Source organism: Centruroides vittatus, unplaced genomic scaffold, assembly GCF_030686945.1.
Source record: "Centruroides vittatus isolate TY-2023 unplaced genomic scaffold, ASM3068694v2 contig_1159, whole genome shotgun sequence".
NCBI lineage: Eukaryota > Metazoa > Arthropoda > Arachnida > Scorpiones > Buthidae > Centruroides > Centruroides vittatus.
The window spans coordinates 1,810,320-1,829,062 of NW_027120745.1; the positions used below are offsets into that span (position 1 = coordinate 1,810,320).

An 18,743-nucleotide genomic window follows, 5' to 3' on the forward strand; every position below is an offset into this window, starting at 1 on the left:
ATCTAAACTTGTTAAAAAATTGAGTTTTTAAAGTTATAAAAAAGACTGTTAAGATTATTTTAAAATGTTATTTTTTTCTAGTTAATTTTTGTAGCGATTATTTGTAGCAAGTTTTGTGGAGGAATTCTTGTCACCCTGCACTTGCTTATTAAAAGTATGTGAACTTTGGTCTGGTGTCAAAAGGGTGACATAACAAACTTTTATATAAACACTTGTTCATCTTTTCACTCACTTTCTCTGCTGCTCTCAAATGGCTTAGACATAGAAATAAACTCTCTTTTTGTTAATGTTAATTTTGGGTTGTCTGAATCATTCATAGTCTTCCAATAATCAGTTATGGGTGCAGGAAATGCAGAAAACATTTAAAGAATAAGTCACCTAAATGATATCATAAGTTTTCGACTAAGGTTCCCAAAGAAAAATACTGAGAGAACAAAAGAAAGATGGCTGAGAAAGCTAAAGGATTGAGTTCAATACCCAAGTTAAATGGATTGAACTACCTAATATGGAAATATATAATAAAGAATGTTAGAAGGTCAAGATCTGATGCACGTGATCGAAAGACCCAGACCAGAAATTCCTGGAAAAACAGCCACTCCCGAAGACAAGGCACCCTATGGCACGTGGCGAAAGAAGAATACTGAAGCTCTTAGAATCATCACATGCACAATGGAAGAACACAAGGTTAGTCTAATTTTGAAACTAAACGTTGCACACAATGTTTGGGAAGACCTAGAACGAATATACAAAAGTCAATTAGACACTAAATGAAAAATGTGTCTATCAAAGTTCTCGAAATTAAAAATGGAGAGGGACGAAAACTGGAAGGAATATATCAGAAGGGCTCATGAACTAAATGAAGAAGCCAAAATGGTAAATTTAGGAATGGAAGAAACGGAATTGATAACTTTAATAACCGGCGGGCTACTCCCTAAATATCATGTCACTTGAAAACTCAAAAGCATAAAAGATGTGATGATGAACGACCTAGAATATGCCTTCCAAAAGGAAGGCAGAGCAGGCACCTCATGATACAACAAACACGAATCGGCTTTTCTTTCAAGATCTCAAAAAGGAAAATATGTAAAAGAGAAAAGATGTTTCACTTGTGGAAAATTCAGACATGAATCTTCAGCATGCTGGTATAATCCAGAAAACTCACAGAAATACGAACAGAAAACCAATTGATATTGTAATCGCACGCATGACATTGCAACAAAAACTAGAAGAGAGAAATCAGAAACCAAAGTCAGATACGTTGATGCTAAGCCTACTCTGGAAAGAGCTTGGTTTACGTGAGACAAAAGAGCATTGTTATTGCAAACAACTGCCAAAGCATCAAATAATAACAAAGACAAAGAAGAAGAATGGGTAATCGACTCTGCTGCTACATCACATATGACATCAAATAAAAACTGGATCAAAGACATAAATCCGGATACACAAAGTATTCGAGTAGCCAGTAAAGACAACATATATGCCAATGGAAAGGGAACGGTGATGGAAGACAATATGCCCATAGTATTAAAAGACGTCCTATATGTTCCAAAGCTGAATGGACACCTCCTCTCAGTAAACAAATTGATTGAAGATGACTACACAATCATTTTTGATAAAACAGGAGGAAAAATCATTTCCAAGAACAACAAACAGATAGCCAAAGCAACCCCAAAAATGGCTTTTTTATTCTAGAGACCGATGAACGAAATTCCGCTGAACAAGTCACCACTAATGAGCTCGAAAGAAACAACAAATTTTTATGTCATAGGAGACTGGGGCACTTAAATGAAACATACCTCGACATAATGAAAAGACAAAACTTGCTTAGAGGACTCGACTACAAGGAGACAAAAATGATCCAATGCAAAATATGCATACAAGCCAAACACACTAGAGAACCCTTCAAGGAAACTAAGGGTAATAAGACGAAACACCCTCTAGAACTAATCCACATAGGTCTCGTAGGACTGATGCCTGTAGAATCGCTCACTCGCAATAGATACGTGATGATGATCGTAAACGACTATAGCCAAAAAATATTCACAAATTTCCTAATGTCAAAAGATGAGACAGCCGATATTCTAGAACTCTTCATAAAAACAATACAAAACAAAACAACAAAATAAAGCGCATCACAACAGACAATGGCACTGAATTCATAAACTGAGACTTCATTCTACGAATACAACGAGCATGGTATACAACATCAATTAACGACAACATACTCGCCGCAAAATAATGGGATCACTGAAAGCGCAAACAGAACAATTGTCAAAGGGTCAAGGGCTCTACTCATTGAAAGTCAACTACCAAAAATCTTTTGGGCTGAAGCCACATGAACGGCAACATACCTAAAGAACTGCACACCCACAACACTAGAAAAGAATGCATCCCCAAGGAACTATTCTCTGGAAATAAACCCTCAGCATCACATTTACAAGTATTTGGATGTCTGGCATATGTGTGGACTTCAAAGGTAAAATGGAACAAACTTGAGCCGAAATTGAGACCAGTTATATTTGTAGGATACTCGAGGATCAGACAAGCCTACAGAGTATGTGACCCAAAAACAAATAAGGTGGAGGAAACCAGGGACATTAAGTTCACCGAATATAGATTAGGAAGCAAACTGTTAAACAGGTCGGATGGGGAAACTAATAGAGAAAAACAAATTCCTGGATAGAAATAGATCTAGGCGATATGGACAAGAACAACGATCCCACACCCATAGATACGGAAAGAAGAAGGGATGACGATATGCCTAACGACGAAACCCACACAAATGAAGAACCCAACCTTAACTAGAGTAAGGATCGACATTCAAATACCTAGAAGATCACAAATAATCAGAGGGCAAATCCAACAAGGAATCAGACCCATCTACAACAAAAATTTCTCTAATACAGATGAATGGAGTGATATGGATGTAGTAAATATGACACAAGATTTCACACCAAATATCTTCAAAGAAGCAATCACTTGTCGAGAACATAAATCGTGGTGGAAAGCTATGAAAGATGAATATCAATCACTAATGGGACACAGAATTTGGGACTTAGTAGACTGAGAACCAAACACTAATGTTATCAAATCAAAATGGGTATACGAAAACAAAATGAATTCGGAAGGATTTATAAATATGAAAAAAGCCTGACTAGTAGCCCTGGGATGTTCCCAAAAATATGGAATAAGTTACAAGGAAACATTCTCACCTGTAATGAAATTGGAAATGCTAAGAATCTTATTAGTAATGACAACACAAAAGAATTGGAAAATAAGCCAATACGACATTAAAACAGCCTACCTACACAGCAATTTGGATGAATGCATATATATGGAACAACCAATGGGATTCATTAAAGGAGATGAATTGAAAATATGCAAACTAAATCAATCCACCTATGGCTTAAAACAGGCTGGAAGAGCATGGTTTAAGATGATTACCGATCACCTGTGCCAAAACAGGTTTGAACAATTAAAAGCCAATCCATGCGCATTTAAATACCAACTAGATGGAAACGTTCTATACTTAGGATTGCACGTTGACGATATGATAACAATATCCTTGAATGAGCAAATCGAACATGAAGCTATGGCAAAAATTGCGAAATATTTCGGCTTAGTTAACCTAGGAAACCCTAAATGTATTTTAGGAATCAAAATAACGAAATCCAAAGATGGGATAAAACTGATGCAACAGAGACAAATAAAAGAGATACTCCGAAAATTCAAAATGGAGGATTGTAAACCAATAAACACGCCAATGGATCCTAACCAAAAATTAGATGACAGTGGAGGATCATCGTGCGGAAATATGAAACTTTTCCAAGAAATTTTGGGAAGTGTGATGTATATCAGTTTGATGAGACTCGATTTGTGTCAGCCGATCAGTAAACTGTCACAGTAAGCACAGAATCCGAAGGAAATACATGTCCAAGCAGCGAAACGACTGATACAATACTTAAAAGGAACCCAAAGTAAGGAAATCTCATACAAACGTGACCAAAACACCAACTTAATCGAATATGCAGATGCTAATTGGAAAGATGGAAATGTAGGTCAACGTTCGAATAGCAGATACCTTTTTCAACTCGGACAGAATCTCATATTGTGGAAATGCAAGAAGCAGAATCAAACGGCGTTATTGACATGCGAAAGTGAATTGACAGCATTGACCGAGGCTACGAGAGAATTGGCACGATTAAAAATGATTCTAAATGAATTAGAAGAGAAAAGTTCTAACAAAACAACTACGATTTATAACGATAATCAGGCTGCGATAAGTCTAATTAACAACGGAATTCTAACTACAAGACAAAACATGTAGTAAGAAAAATATCCTATGTACCTGAAAACATTAAATCAGGTAATATTGTTATTAAATACAGCCCAACAGAAGAAATGTTGTCAGATTTTTTGACAAAACCATTAAACACGCTTAAATTGAAAATCTGTTTAGACAGAATCAATGTGAAATAAACATTGTATCAAATAAAAATTAAATGTAACCACAAATCTCCCCCAAAACGGGGGGGATTTGTAGCAAGTTTTGTGGAGGAATTTTTGTCACCCTGCACTTTCTTACTAAAAGTATGTGAACTTTGGTCAGGTGTCAAAAGGGTGACATAACTCACAACTTTTATATAAACACTTGTTCATTTTTTCACTCACTTTCTCTGCTGCTCTCAAATGGCTTAGACGTAGAAATAAACTCTCTTTTTGTTAATGTTAACTTTGGGTTGTCTGAATCATTCAGTCTTCCAACAATCTTTTAAATTAATAAAGCCCAATTTCAAAATATGTTATTATTTTGCATTTATAAAGATGTTAGTACATTCGAACCTCTAATAATGGCCATCTTTTCAAGATTTTATTTTTAACATAAATACAAAAAAACCTCTAAATAACAGCTATTTTTATGTTCCTCTCAAAGACTACTGTTCAGACGTTTGACTTATTGTAACTTTAAAGCTAAGTAAATTTTAGATTAAATTTGCTATGATTTATATAACTATGAGTCAGAAAGTAAGTTTTCCTATGTTGTTACCCATAACAGCTTGTTGCTATTTCTGTAACTGCTTGTGTGTAATCCTATTTCAAGGTAGCATACAGATGTACTGGCCAATAAAGCAAATGTGGTCATTGTAACAGTTTAAAAATAGCAAAGATATTGAATTTGTGGTCAAGGGAAGAGGTGTGTGCAGTCGTTCAATTTTTGTGAGAAGAAAACACATAACATTTAAACATTTACAGACAGGTTGTGTCTGTGTATGGAGTGGATATGATGTATGTTCAACAAGTGCAGAAATGTTGCCTTGCATTTGCAGATGGTTGATTGACTGTGAAAGATGAAGAGTGGAGTGGCTGACCATCGGCATTTGATGTGTTCTAAACCATCAACCTGTTTAGACCTCTGAAAAAACATCTACAGAATAAGTGATTTCCAAGTGACAACTTTGTCAAACATAAAGTGATGAAATTGCTCAATGAGTGAGACATCACTTTTTATCATTGGAGTATGGGAAATTTCGTTGTATGATAAATGTATGAACAAATTTGGTATGTCAAAAAATAAAGAAATAGTGCCAAAATAAAACAGTATGCTCTATATTGTACTATCTTTCCCTAATCTACAAATAATTAGGAAAACTTACTTTCTGACTTATCCTTGTAATTTCTATAACAACATGAAATGGTTAGTTTTAATTTATAATTTAGATTTAAAAGAAACCTGTATTCTATTCTTATAAAATCATATATATTATTAAGAGATATCTGTATAAAATAGGTGGTCATAAAGTAACTTGACCTACTAGTGGCAATCTTAAGAGTGCAAAAAACTGAAGAATCCATTGAAACTTTTGCAGGATAAATATAGGGTAACATGTGCTTGTGATATATGAAAATAGGGGTAGAAACTATGAAATGCATAATCAAAGCAGAAAATGGGAGAATGCATGCTTTGTCTGAATTCCACTCAACAAATGCTTTTATATTCCACAGTTGACATCATAGTAAGCTTCAGCATGGTGCTTCCACCTTAACTGTGAACTTGTGGCTCTTCTGTCTTGGGTATTGGTTTGATTGTTCAAATACCAATATCTCTGTTGTTTTTGTTCTACACACACCATTTCAATGCCTTTATGCTGTTTTCTGTATTGCAGAATCTTGTGACATCATGAATTTTCAGTGTTTGTATTGGAAATTTTTGATATATGGTTACATTAACGTAATTGTGATGTGTTTTACCCTCATTTTCATGAATCACAAACACATATATTCATGTCACCTTGTACTTATCTTGTGAAAGTTTCAATGGCTTCCTCACTTTCTGCACTTGCAAGATTGTCACTAATTGCTCAAGTTTCTTTATGACATGCTGTATATATACAGGCAACTCGGTATTTGCACTTCTGCTTATTCATAATTGAAAAGTTGTAACCGATCACATGACTGTTCACAAAACATTTACATATCCACAAATTGCTTTTACAATTACAATATTTCTGTTACAGTACTTGTGAATGAACAAACTCTGTTATTTCCAATTTTTACATTTTTTGACATAACTAAAGAAGGTATAGTAAGAACTGTACTACTGAACAAAGTCACCACATTACAACAACAATGTCTTCTGACAAATTGTACATGACAAAGTTTATGTTAAAATTATGTAAATATAATATATACAGTAATTACTGTGTTGGTAGAAGTATCAAAAGCCCATTCTATATTTGACTTCAGCATCTGGTCATTAGATTTAATATACTCATTCTAAAGATATGAATGAATTAAAGCATGTTTAATGATTTTTATTTTTGTGTATCTGTTAAATACTTTATTTAGGTTATTTTTTTTAATGAATTGCCTACTCTAATTTGTTTACTGTTATTACGGTTATTTATTGGACTTTATATGTGTAATGTAAATTAAACTTCAAAAGCACGTACCACATGTAGAACTTATACCATGTTAGCTAGCACTCATTTGAAACCCCTCCACAATAAATCACAACTTGTAATGCAAACATGCTTCAGCTTAGCCACAGTCGGCTTGACCTCAGAAACCTAAAGGCCATGACACACTAGGTGATTTTTGTGGGAGATATGTCATGACAGAAAAACCTGTTTCTTGGTTAGTGGGAGAGTAGTCATTGGGGAGACAAATCATTTTAACTTTTGGGAGACAAAATGTTTTCTGTTGCTCACTGTAACCAATGAGCATGCATAGATTTTATCACATGAGTACAGCTCTTGTTTATAACAAAAATACAAATGGAGGATAGTTGCTCACCAACAGTTGATAGGACACTATGATTAATTCAATTACAAGAATCAATTTACAATATAACCACACTATTAAAGAATATCACAAGGTATTCAAAGATACATAATTTTGAGCTATTAGTGAAAATTTACAATTACCAGGTAGAAATGTCGATAGTATGACTCTGGCAAATTGTCTCCTTGTGAGTCCGAACATTGCCAAATTTCAACAGGTTTTTGTCGATCAGAGACATGTCTGTGGAGTGAGAAATTGCCTAGTGTGTCACAGCCTTAAAATTTTCCCTTAGGCTTTCTTATTTGGTATTTGTGAGATTTTCAAGGAACCTAATCTTTGAAAAACTAAGAGTTACCTGTATATAGTATTTGAAATTTTTTAATACTGTATTAAACAGTATTTTTTAAAATTGGAAGAAAAACAGCATTAGCTGCTTAGAACATAACAAGTTTAAAAATAAAGTATTAGATCTAATACTTTATTTTATTTTATTGTATTGATATTGTAAAATACTTTAACAGTATTTTACAATATCTTGTATTTAACTTTAATAAAATAATAATTAAATAATTTAATTTATTATTTCTATTTTTTAACATATCTTTATTTTTAACATTTTTAGGTACTGTGCGATATGAATGGCAACAAACAGAGAGTGAATTAATAATAATAATAAATCTTAATCCAAATACTGATGTTAATCAAGTACAAGTGAAATTTTCTGAGAAAAATTGTTTAGTAAAATTTCCAGGTATTTTAAATAATATAATATAATTCTGGATATATGATTTTTATTAATTCATTCATTCATGTAATTAAATTTTACATATTGAACTTTTTATTTAATGAATTTTTTAGTAAATTTTAATCTTGAGTGAAATTATATATAAAATCAATTTCATTTAGTAGAATTAATTTCCATTTTATAAAATTTTTAGGAATAAATTTTCCATATTTTTGTCAAAATTATTCTATCATTATTTTTCAGTAGTCTTGGATGTTGGTATATTATTGTCAATCAATTATAATTTCAGACCAGTATTAACCAAGACCATTCTAGAAACATTATTTTTAGTAAGAAAACAATTTTTTAGAATATTTTCTCTTTTTTAGTAACTATAAAATGCATTTAAGGAAGTCATATTACCTTTCCCTTTTCAGTTATTACTGTTGATGAAAAAAGACACAAAGTTTAAGAATAGATTTTCTAGAAATTTTAAATAAATCATAAAAATCATTATTAATACTCCCACCTCTTAAAATCTTTTAAAACCATAAATTTTGTTATATCCAACATGGACATCTGGATGCTACTCGCACTGTATAATTACATTAGAGAACATTCTCTATCTCACGAAAGAATGTTTCAAGAGAGATAGTTCTTCTGATTTTTTTCCAGTGCCTACTTGGAAACACCACTGATATCTTTTTTTAATGATCCCACATCAATTACTAAACTATGGAATATGCTGTTAATCTTATCCATCTCTCTAAGTATTTTTCAAAATATTACCATCTGTTTTCTCCTTAACTAAATACATATGTAATTCTTACATATGTAAGAATTACATATGTTATTAACTAAATACATATGTAATTCTTACAATTATTTAGTTAAAATGTTATAAAACAAAAAAACATATCTTTGTCAAAATTATGTGCTTTATTTGAACTTGTGCTTTCTTTACCATGTGATCTATAATTTCATACTCTACATTTTTGAAAATGTTATAATTTCATTTGTTAAAATACTGTGCTGCCTGTGCGGATAACCCAAACATGTATAATCAACCTAATAAAATCGTGATGAAGACGAGATCGTTATGAACGACCAGAATCGCCTCAGTCTCTGAGAGATGAATTTTGTTTCTTGTTTTGGCATTGTTTGTCTCTGAAAGAAGAGACAAGAGAAAAGTGATCAGAATTTTGGACTAATTTTTGTCAAATTTTGTGTTCAAATTCTGAAGTGTTCAAAGTTAGAGTTGTTTGAAGTATGAGGTACCACTGTAATAATTAATGAAAAGAGAATTACAATTTATAAAAAAAAGATGTAATAAGTGTAATACATAATAAAAACATTAGATGATACTCAAGTGTATATATCAAAATTTAATTAAAAATGCATTTAAAAAAAGAAGTATAGATCCCTATAGTGTGTTCCAAAGTTCTAAAGCGGTTTTTGCATTTCGAAAATTTTTTGATTCGAAAGAGAATTTTATCCGTTTTTATCCACCTGAGGAAGACGAAAATAGGTTCGTCGAAAGCGCTAGTGATTATAGCGATATTTGTTAACACTTAACGCCTGGATGTGAATTTTCTCGTTTCTTGCTTATGAAAGAGATCGGTGTGCAGTCCACCATCGTTACGATTTAGTATAGATCCCTGACAAAGAGAAGGAGAAACCAAATATTATGAAAAATATTCACTATATTTCATATATACAAGTATCACTTAATTAATGCAGTTTTGTTTAATGTTGCAAAATAAATTGCATCAGCCTCTTTATGCATATATAAAGGAGTTGTCGCAATTCATTTTGCTACATATATGTGGCAAGAATTTTAATTAATACATCTTGAAATTTACCAAGCAAAACACATGCATGCCTCAAGGAGTGTTTTCTGACTCAGAGAAAGAAAGTCATAGGTGTAATGATGTAGTTCCTTCCATGATACAGCCACATTTCCAGAGCCTGAACTAGCTAGTTACTTCCCTGCCAGCATTAAAAATAGGTGTATTACAAGCTCCAGTTATTCTAATGAATTTACAAATTATGTTATTCCTAAATTTTACAGCCCATTGATCAAAACATGCTTGTTTGCCTAGATCTAGAAAGTCATTTTGCTTATTATACAAGAATTTTTGTTGATAAGATAAAATTAACACTGTTTAAAGGATTCTTGATGATAGCTTTTTCTCTAGCAACAGTAACTAATGCAGGTATTTTGCTTTTCCCCTTAAAAGAGTATATAAGAGAATTTATTAATACAGTAAGCAATCACAGATGAATTGTAATTTTTACCATTGATTATAATATGAGATTAACACAATTTTGATGTACATGGTAACATCAAGGGATTAATTAATCGCATTAATCAAGGGGACCTGTATCACACAATATAAATAAGATTACAATAAAATAAACTAGAGGGAAAAAAATCTTAGTTTATTTTATTGTTTGAGTCTTTTGTTAACAACTCATCATTTAGAAGTTTCATACTTATTATGTTTCTGTTTTAGTTTAATGACACTATGAATTAACAGATTGGAATTCCAATTGGAATTCAGTTATTTTATTCAAATGTAATTTTCTGAATATGGTGTAATCATCTTAAGTAACTAACAAATAATTTTTTAATGCATTTAAATATGAATATTCTGCAATAGGAACTTAAATATGAGTTTATTCAAAAGTTTAATAAACTAATAAATATATAATTAATATAAAATAGTCCTAAGATTAATGTTATAAATGTTTTGCTTATTTCTATGTATTTTTATAACAATGCAAATACATAGAAATAAAAGAGAAGCATTAACCTTAGGCAATTTTATGTTAATTATAAGGTAATTATTATTTAGTAACAGGTAAAAATTTTTATTATATATAAACAGTATTCCTTGCTAACTGCAGGAGGTATGGGGCTTGTTAATGTTTATTAAGTGATCAATATGGTTGTATGCCATTGAGGTAGAGGGGGGAAAAAAACATCATTTTTGACATTTTTAATTGAAAATAATTTTTTAAATTTTATAAATAGAAAATTTTTGTTTATTGTAATTTAAAACATAATATAATTTATTGGTAATCAAAATGTTAAATAATATAAAAATTTTTGTAATATTTTCATTAACTCATTCTTGAGTGGAAATTACAGTTGATAAGGGATTTCTGTATATATTTTTACTAATCTTAATTTTTGTCTGAATTTATATTTTAGTTCTTATTATAAAATATTAATACAAACAGAATAATACTTATTCTGTTCAAAAATCTGTTGATATAATTTTAGAATTTGTTTTAAAAAATATAATTATTTTAATTAGTGAAATTAATAAGGAAATACTACTAATAATCAGTAAGGGGTAAAGATACAAAAATAAAATCTGTATTTTATACAACATGGATGAGATACTTATTTTAAGCATTTATGATTTTTTCTGTAATTTTGGTTTTTATATTTTTACACGGAACAGTAATTCGTTTTTAAAATATTCCTGCAAGTTCTTAATCTTGCTTCTTTTATGAAATCTAATATTCATTCCTATTTTGTTACTTTAATTGTGTGCTTTGTACATTTTAATTTTCATCTTTATCTTCAATTGCAAGTTTTTTATCGTTCAATAATTTTAGAAATTGATCATTTCTTTCACTTTAAAATTATTAAATTGTTGTAAACTATGTATTTAATGAGAAAATAAACTTGTTGCAAAAGAAATCTTGTTGCAGTTTAATAAACTGTAAACAGTTTATTACTGCACTGCAACAAGATTTCACTTAAAATTTCATAATTTTATATATTATGTTAATAAAATAATTTAAAACATCTTTAAAAGTTTTTTTAAAAACACATTACTTTAGTACCTTCATTTTTTTTATTACTTAAATTTATTGGACCTTTATTGGCACTAATAGTTTAAATAATAAATAATGAAGCTATTTATTATTTAAACATTTAGTGTCAAGGATGGACTGGCAATTGGAAGTAATCTGAGAAATTAGTAGTTGAAAACAGCTCACAACTGATTTTTTTTCAAAATGATTAGAACCAAATTTTGTAGTTACTTTACTAATTTAATCTAAAAAAGTAAAATAATGATGATGATGATGATGATAATAATAATGCATTTGAACTTGTGCTCACTGTTTTATAATTATCTTTATTAATTTAAATTTCACAAAAATACTGGTCTGCAAGGGATTAGAATGAAAAGAACCAGTTTGTGAAGACAGAAAGTTTGGGAAACACTGCTCTAGACCATTATTATAACATTTACAAAATGAATTTCATATAAATCTAAACTTGATATTTTGGAAAAATGAAATAAAATAATTTTTTTTGTTTAAATATTTTTCTTAACAATTTAATAATTCTCTCAATAACATGTAATGTAATTTATGAAATTTCATAAAACTCTTTTATGCTATTATTTGGCTTGGTGAACATAATTTTCATTCAATAAATTATGTTGAAAAATTAAATCTTTAAAGAGAAGAATCATAGAATTTTCATAAATTTCAATAAGAACGATTTTTTAAAAGATTAATCACATTTAATATTTTTCTAAACCGAAATAATAATAAAACTGAAATTGTACATTTTAAAGAATTTGTTTAAAATGCTTTATGTTTGTAAGAATTTTATTACATCCTTCTGAATGAAAGAATGCATATTGTTTTAAATTGCAAACTAAAATATACTAAAATGGATATAAAAAACTTTATACAATTTAATTTTTTTAAAAATATTTGACTGATTATTTTTATATTTAGTAATATAAAGTATGTTAATATACTTTAAAATTTTTATTTTATGCATTATGGGAATTCAGTTATGATAATTTTTTCAAAGCATGTAGTTTGTCAATTCACATTTCAGAAATTTGTTCACTGATTAAAAATAACTTTCTAATGACTGCTTTTTTCGTACTGTCGTACAGTATTTAGCCAAGAAAATTTAACAATAATTATCAAATTAAGTAAATTGTTGAGACTGAATATACTGCTTTTTGACTATGGCAATAGTTTTATAATTTGAATAAAACGCATTAATTATACAGTAAAGCCGATCCAAAACAGAACCCGAATAAAAAGAAACCTGCATAAAACAAAATAATTTTTTAGAATGGAGTGATTTTCTGTTATAAAAAAAATAAAAAAACCTGTTTAAAATGGAAACTTGCTAAATTAGAAAAATGTTTTGTACCATGTGATTCTGGTTTATACAGGTTTTACTGTACATATTGTATGACGTTTGTTTAAGTCTATTGTCAGAAATTGAATGATTTTTTTCATTTTTTGTATTTGACTAATTATTTATTTCTTTTCTGATTTTTCATGTACATAAAGTATTTGATTAAAAATTTATATAAATATTTATATGCAAAAGAATGTTTTTAACATGTCCTTTCTATTAGATGCAAATTTAAAGTTTATTGGAATTACAGTTATAAAAAATTTCACTAATTAAAATTTTTTTATAATTTATCAACATCTTTTTATGTAGAAATTTTAAAATACTTCAAGCTAAAATAAATTTTATAGAGAAAATTAAAATAAAAATATTATGAAAGTTATAAAAATCTACGTATTAAATGTTGTAGATGGTCATAAATGGGAATGTGAATTATGTCATTCAGTTATTCCCGAAGGTACTGATATTCATCATAAAGGAAATAAACTAATTATTAAAACGGTTAAAAAGACACCCGAATTATGGAATCAACTACAGGTAAGTTTATTTTGACAATGTATCAATGAAAATTTTAAGTTAAATAACTTAAAATTAATTTCTATTTTATTACAATTTTATGATATAAAGAATTATTCAAGTTTTTATAGGAAATTTAAATTTTAAAAAAATTTTATAAATTAACAGGCTGAAAATTCTAATAATCAGTCTACTACACCTGTCATAAATATCTCAAGTACTTGTGAAGTTCAGCATGTTAAACATGATTGGTATGAAAAGGTATGTTTAATAGTTTTACCATTTATATTCATCAAATGATTCTTAAAAATATTTTATCTAATAGATAATCTTATATTTAGGCAAATGATATTCTTGTTTTATATATTTATATAAAAAATATAAAAAAAGAAAGTTTATGCATTGAATTTGAAGAAGAAGCTGTAACTGTTAAATTTCAAACAAGGTATTTCAATTTATTTTATTAAATATTTAATAAATTAATTAACATAAAATAAATAATAATAATAATGTATGATTTGTCTGATACAGTGATACAAAGTTTCTCAATGTCCATACAACTACAAATGAAAATACTCTTTTTATTTGGAAGATTATAGTCAAGTATGTAATTATTTTTTTATATTTAGATAAAAGAAATACCATAGGTAATCATAGCTATAATGTTTGCACTTAATGAACAATTTTTTATTAGAATCCAACAAACTAATATCTAATCCTAAAGGTGATCTGTCATAGCAAAGTCGTCTACCAAATCAGTACAGTTTGTTAAATGTTTATTGTAAATTTTTTAGAAATTTAGATAATTTATTTTAATGTTTTTTCTAATCTAATTATTTTTTAAGTAGCATAAGCTTGCTGTATCTGTAAATAAGAAAATTTACAGATACAGCAACTTTTATTATTATTCTAATCTTATTTTTGTATGATTTGTAGTCTGATTCCAGACTGTGAATCACACAAAAATAGATATAATGCTGCAAATGCAGATTAAATGGTTCCATTTTGCAGCATTGTATTTTTCATGAGTATATACAATTTCTTATTTTGAGTAAACATTCAATTTCATTGATAGTAGTACAACATTATATATTCATAAGTATTGATAAATGTAAATGTATTACTGGGCAATTCATAAGTCCTCCAACATAGCAGCCATTTGTAATACCAAGAATATAAAATTTTTCTTTATTTTTATACGCATACATAAATTTAATTTATATATAATATTTGTAGTGAAGAATGAGTTAAACAAAATTTTTGGAAATACATTTTAAAGTTTATCTATCTATCTCATACACAAATATATGTATAGTGTGTAGTGGTGCCTTACAAGTTTAATTTATTTCATGATGGGACTCTTAACTCAAATTACTCATGTGTCAAATCAATTTTTCCCATTGAAATGAATTGAAGTGTCATTAATCTGTTCTGGACCCCTAAAATACTGCAATTTTTTTGTTACATGTTTTTAAGTAAGAAAAATGTACTTATAAGTAATGAATGTTGTACAAAAACACAATAGAATGTACTGCAATAAGCTGGTTTTGTGGATGTTGCAGTGTTCGCTACATAGATAAGGAAAGAAAAGATGGAAAATTCAAGGACTGAGAGATGGTGGTACTGCACACAACATTGAAGTGAACTAATGCCTATGTCACTCGATCACATGTTTTTGTATAAGCTAGCCTGTCAAACATTGGAAGTGTAATGAAAATGACAAAATTATGGAAGTTTTCCATCATTTTTTCTTTTTTAATCTATGGTTTACTGTGGTATTTTTTGCACAAACTAGCAGTGGGGTATCTGAAGCTGGTTCATACTGAATTTTAGCTCTTAACTCAAAGTAAAAAATTGGCTGAGAGACGGCTCGTATCTCGAAAAACTCATAAGTTGGAACACTTGTAATCAAAATACTACTGTATATATATATAAAATAAGAGTTAAGTTTGTGTTACAGTTAAAAATTTAAGAAATATTCACTGTGCAAAAGAATTTTAGAGAGTTTTTCTTTTTAAGAATGTACAGTCAAATTATTTACTTAAAAATTTATTAATTTTGTGGTAAATAGAAATTTACCGCTAGTAGTCTGTCAAAAGAATAGAAATTCATAAATACACATATACTTTGTAAAATATAAGACAAATTTAATTTTTATAGATTTAGTATAGTTTTATTGAATACATAATATGTTACATTGAGATTTATACTTTTTGACAGACTATGTTTTCTTAGAGTTAAACCAACATTTTAAAATTTCAATTAATATTATTTAAATAACTATTATGTATTAGAAATTAATTCACTCTTCTGTTATCCAGTACAGAATGAATATAAAAAGTAATTTTAGTGTGAAGATTATATTATTTTTTGTTAATCAACTTTATAGGAAAAATACTGTTTTCCGTATTTCATTTTCTTCCTAATTCTTTTATCAATTTAGTTTTAAAATTGCAGTTTATATCATTTAATTTTAAATGCTATCTTTTTAACTGAAAAGACTACCGAGAAACAAAATATATTTCTTTTAAAATTAATATGATAAAGAAGATGCATTTTAGACTGAATATTTTTATTCTAATTTTTTCATAATATCTAGTTAAGAAGAAAAAAATAATCACTTACTTATTAGTCTTATTAACATTACCGAGACCTATCTTCATATACATATACATTGGAATCAAACAAAAATATTTAATCATGAGAATGAGTTCTTGAATATATCATTATAGTAGAAACTCTGTTAACTGATGTGATGAGACTTGCCTTTGGTTGATTAATTAACAGATTTTTGTATGGTGAAAAAGTACTATCACCCTAACCGAGAGAGAGAGAGAGAGAGAGATTACATTTTCTGCGTGTGGCGATACTTTGATAACTTGATTAATGGGTTGAGATTGTAGATCGTAGATCGCTTGATGAATGTGACCGTAAATCATTGAGGAAATTTGAGTTCGTTGTATTGGCTTATCAGGGTTCTTGGATTGAGAAGTTCGAGTGTTTGGAGAATGGCGGTGTAACAGATCAGCAAGAAAGAAGCACAGCTAGAATATCTTCCCCCCCCTTTTTTAGAAGGTGGATTGATGAACTCTTGGGCCCAATGACTCTCTTGTCCTTGATTCTACTCTTTTATTTCTGGGGTCTTTCCCCTTGATTTCGACACCCTCTTTAGGCTGTGTTACCATTTTCAACTAATGGGGAATATTTATAGTTAGTTTCTGGTGAAACATTTGATGGGTCACCTGGGAAAAGAAGTGACTCCAGGATGAAAGATGCGATCATCCTCCGATAATTAAATTGAAAATTTTTCACTGAGATTTAAACCAATTTAAGAAAATTTTGTTTTTTCTAAAATTTTCATCAAGTCTGGTCTCTCACAGTTTGAAGTAAATGGAAATTAGTTAATAGAATATCTATTATATCTTAATTTAAATAAAAAGCTAAATTCATATTGAAAGATGCTCTTATTCTAAGATAATTTCTGAACATTTATAAATTTCATAACGTATTTTGATATGGTAATTATTTATTTAGTTATAATAGGAAAAATTAAAATATTGGATTACTCTGGATATAAATATAACCAGTAATTAGTAAATACATCATTAATATATTCTGAAATTATATATATACATTGAAAGATATTGTAGTTTTTTACGTACTTATTACATTGTTATATTTATTTATGTAAATTTATACAAAAACATGTATATTTTCATATTTTTCCAATTTCAGAGAATTAATCAAGCCAAAAGAGTGTGTTTATAAACTTTCTAGTAGTCGTCTAGAAATAACCTTAAAAAAGAAAGTTGCAAAACGATGGGGCAGTTTAGAAGCATCTATTGGTATGTATGTTTTAATAATCCAGAAGAAACTTGTTATAAATATGATATATTCTGAATAATTTTATAGAAAATATTCTGTATTTTATTATAACTCTTACATTTTTATTGTTTTTTTCATCTTTTCAAACGTAATGAAAATGTAAGAGTTTATCTTTTTGCAGTGTCATCAATTGATAAATTCAATTAACATTAAATATTAATTGGATAAATTTAAATTTGATGTTTTTGAATAATAAAATAGTCATGTTTCCAGAATAAAATAAATTGAAATTTTTGACTAGTTTTTCTAAAAAACCAATATGTCTAAACAAAAAATTTGGTGTTTAGAAATTATGAATTATTTTTTAATTTTAGGTCAGTCATCTACTGTTCCAAGTAATATTTGGGTTCCTGTGAGCAGGAGTTCAGTTGTTTCTCATTCAGTAAGCTCTGAAAATTCTAATAAACAATATTCAATGAAGAAAACTGATGAAGTTGAATCAAAACAAGGATCACCCCATCGTTCTCGTAGATCCCCATCTAGAGGAAGAGAAGATGCAACAAAAGCTTCAACTGTCCCAGTTACAATAGGGGATAGTAAATTATCTGATTCTGTTTATTCCTATAGCAGTAACAGTAATGTTAAAGTAAGTTAAACTAATATCTGTATTTTTAAACAGATATTGTTTGATATTTATATCAAATTTAAATTTAAATATATTTGCAATAAAAAAAAATATCTACGTTTATTAAATAAACTGAAATTTTTGATCAGTTTTTCATACCCATTCAGATACGTTGTCATAACTTAGCAACATATTTTTTCAGAAGCCTACGTGCATGGTTTCTCCGCTTAGCAAAAGCAAACAACCATCACAGATTGTGACTCCAGGTCTAACAGGATTAGACAATTTAGGAAATACATGCTTTATGAACAGTGTTCTTCAATGTCTTGCTAATACAAGAGAATTTCGTGATTTCTTCTTAGGTAATTCATTTTTAGAAAATATTTTTTATATACTGTATGGAGAGAGATGATAAAATCTCATATATAATGCTTTTCACTAATTTTCAGTTTTAATAAATTATATACTTTGCATATGAATAACTAAAGTGATCATTTTATGCTATATTTACAAACTTCTAACTATGCATTATTTACAATAGTTAATGAATTTAGTTGTAAGTTAATAAATCTTGTTGTTTT

The 18,743-nt window shown here is 28.7% G+C and overlaps 2 protein-coding genes across 2 annotated transcripts in view; one reads left to right on the forward strand and one right to left on the reverse strand.

The window, feature by feature from the left end:
* LOC136980625 (3-hydroxyacyl-CoA dehydrogenase type-2-like) overlaps positions 1–18,743 on the reverse strand; it is a 268,457-nt gene that overhangs the window by 126,592 nt on the left and 123,122 nt on the right. The window lies entirely within an intron of this gene.
* Positions 1–18,743, forward strand: part of LOC136980517 (ubiquitin carboxyl-terminal hydrolase 19-like) — an 80,467-nt gene that overhangs the window by 5,490 nt on the left and 56,234 nt on the right. The window contains exons 2-9 of the mRNA XM_067276650.1: positions 7,904–8,032; positions 13,606–13,733; positions 13,881–13,973; positions 14,054–14,157; positions 14,244–14,315; positions 17,448–17,557; positions 17,912–18,183; positions 18,365–18,524. Of these exons, the coding sequence (XP_067132751.1) occupies positions 7,904–8,032; positions 13,606–13,733; positions 13,881–13,973; positions 14,054–14,157; positions 14,244–14,315; positions 17,448–17,557; positions 17,912–18,183; positions 18,365–18,524 (1,068 nt within the window). The remainder of the gene's footprint in view (positions 1–7,903; positions 8,033–13,605; positions 13,734–13,880; positions 13,974–14,053; positions 14,158–14,243; positions 14,316–17,447; positions 17,558–17,911; positions 18,184–18,364; positions 18,525–18,743) is intronic.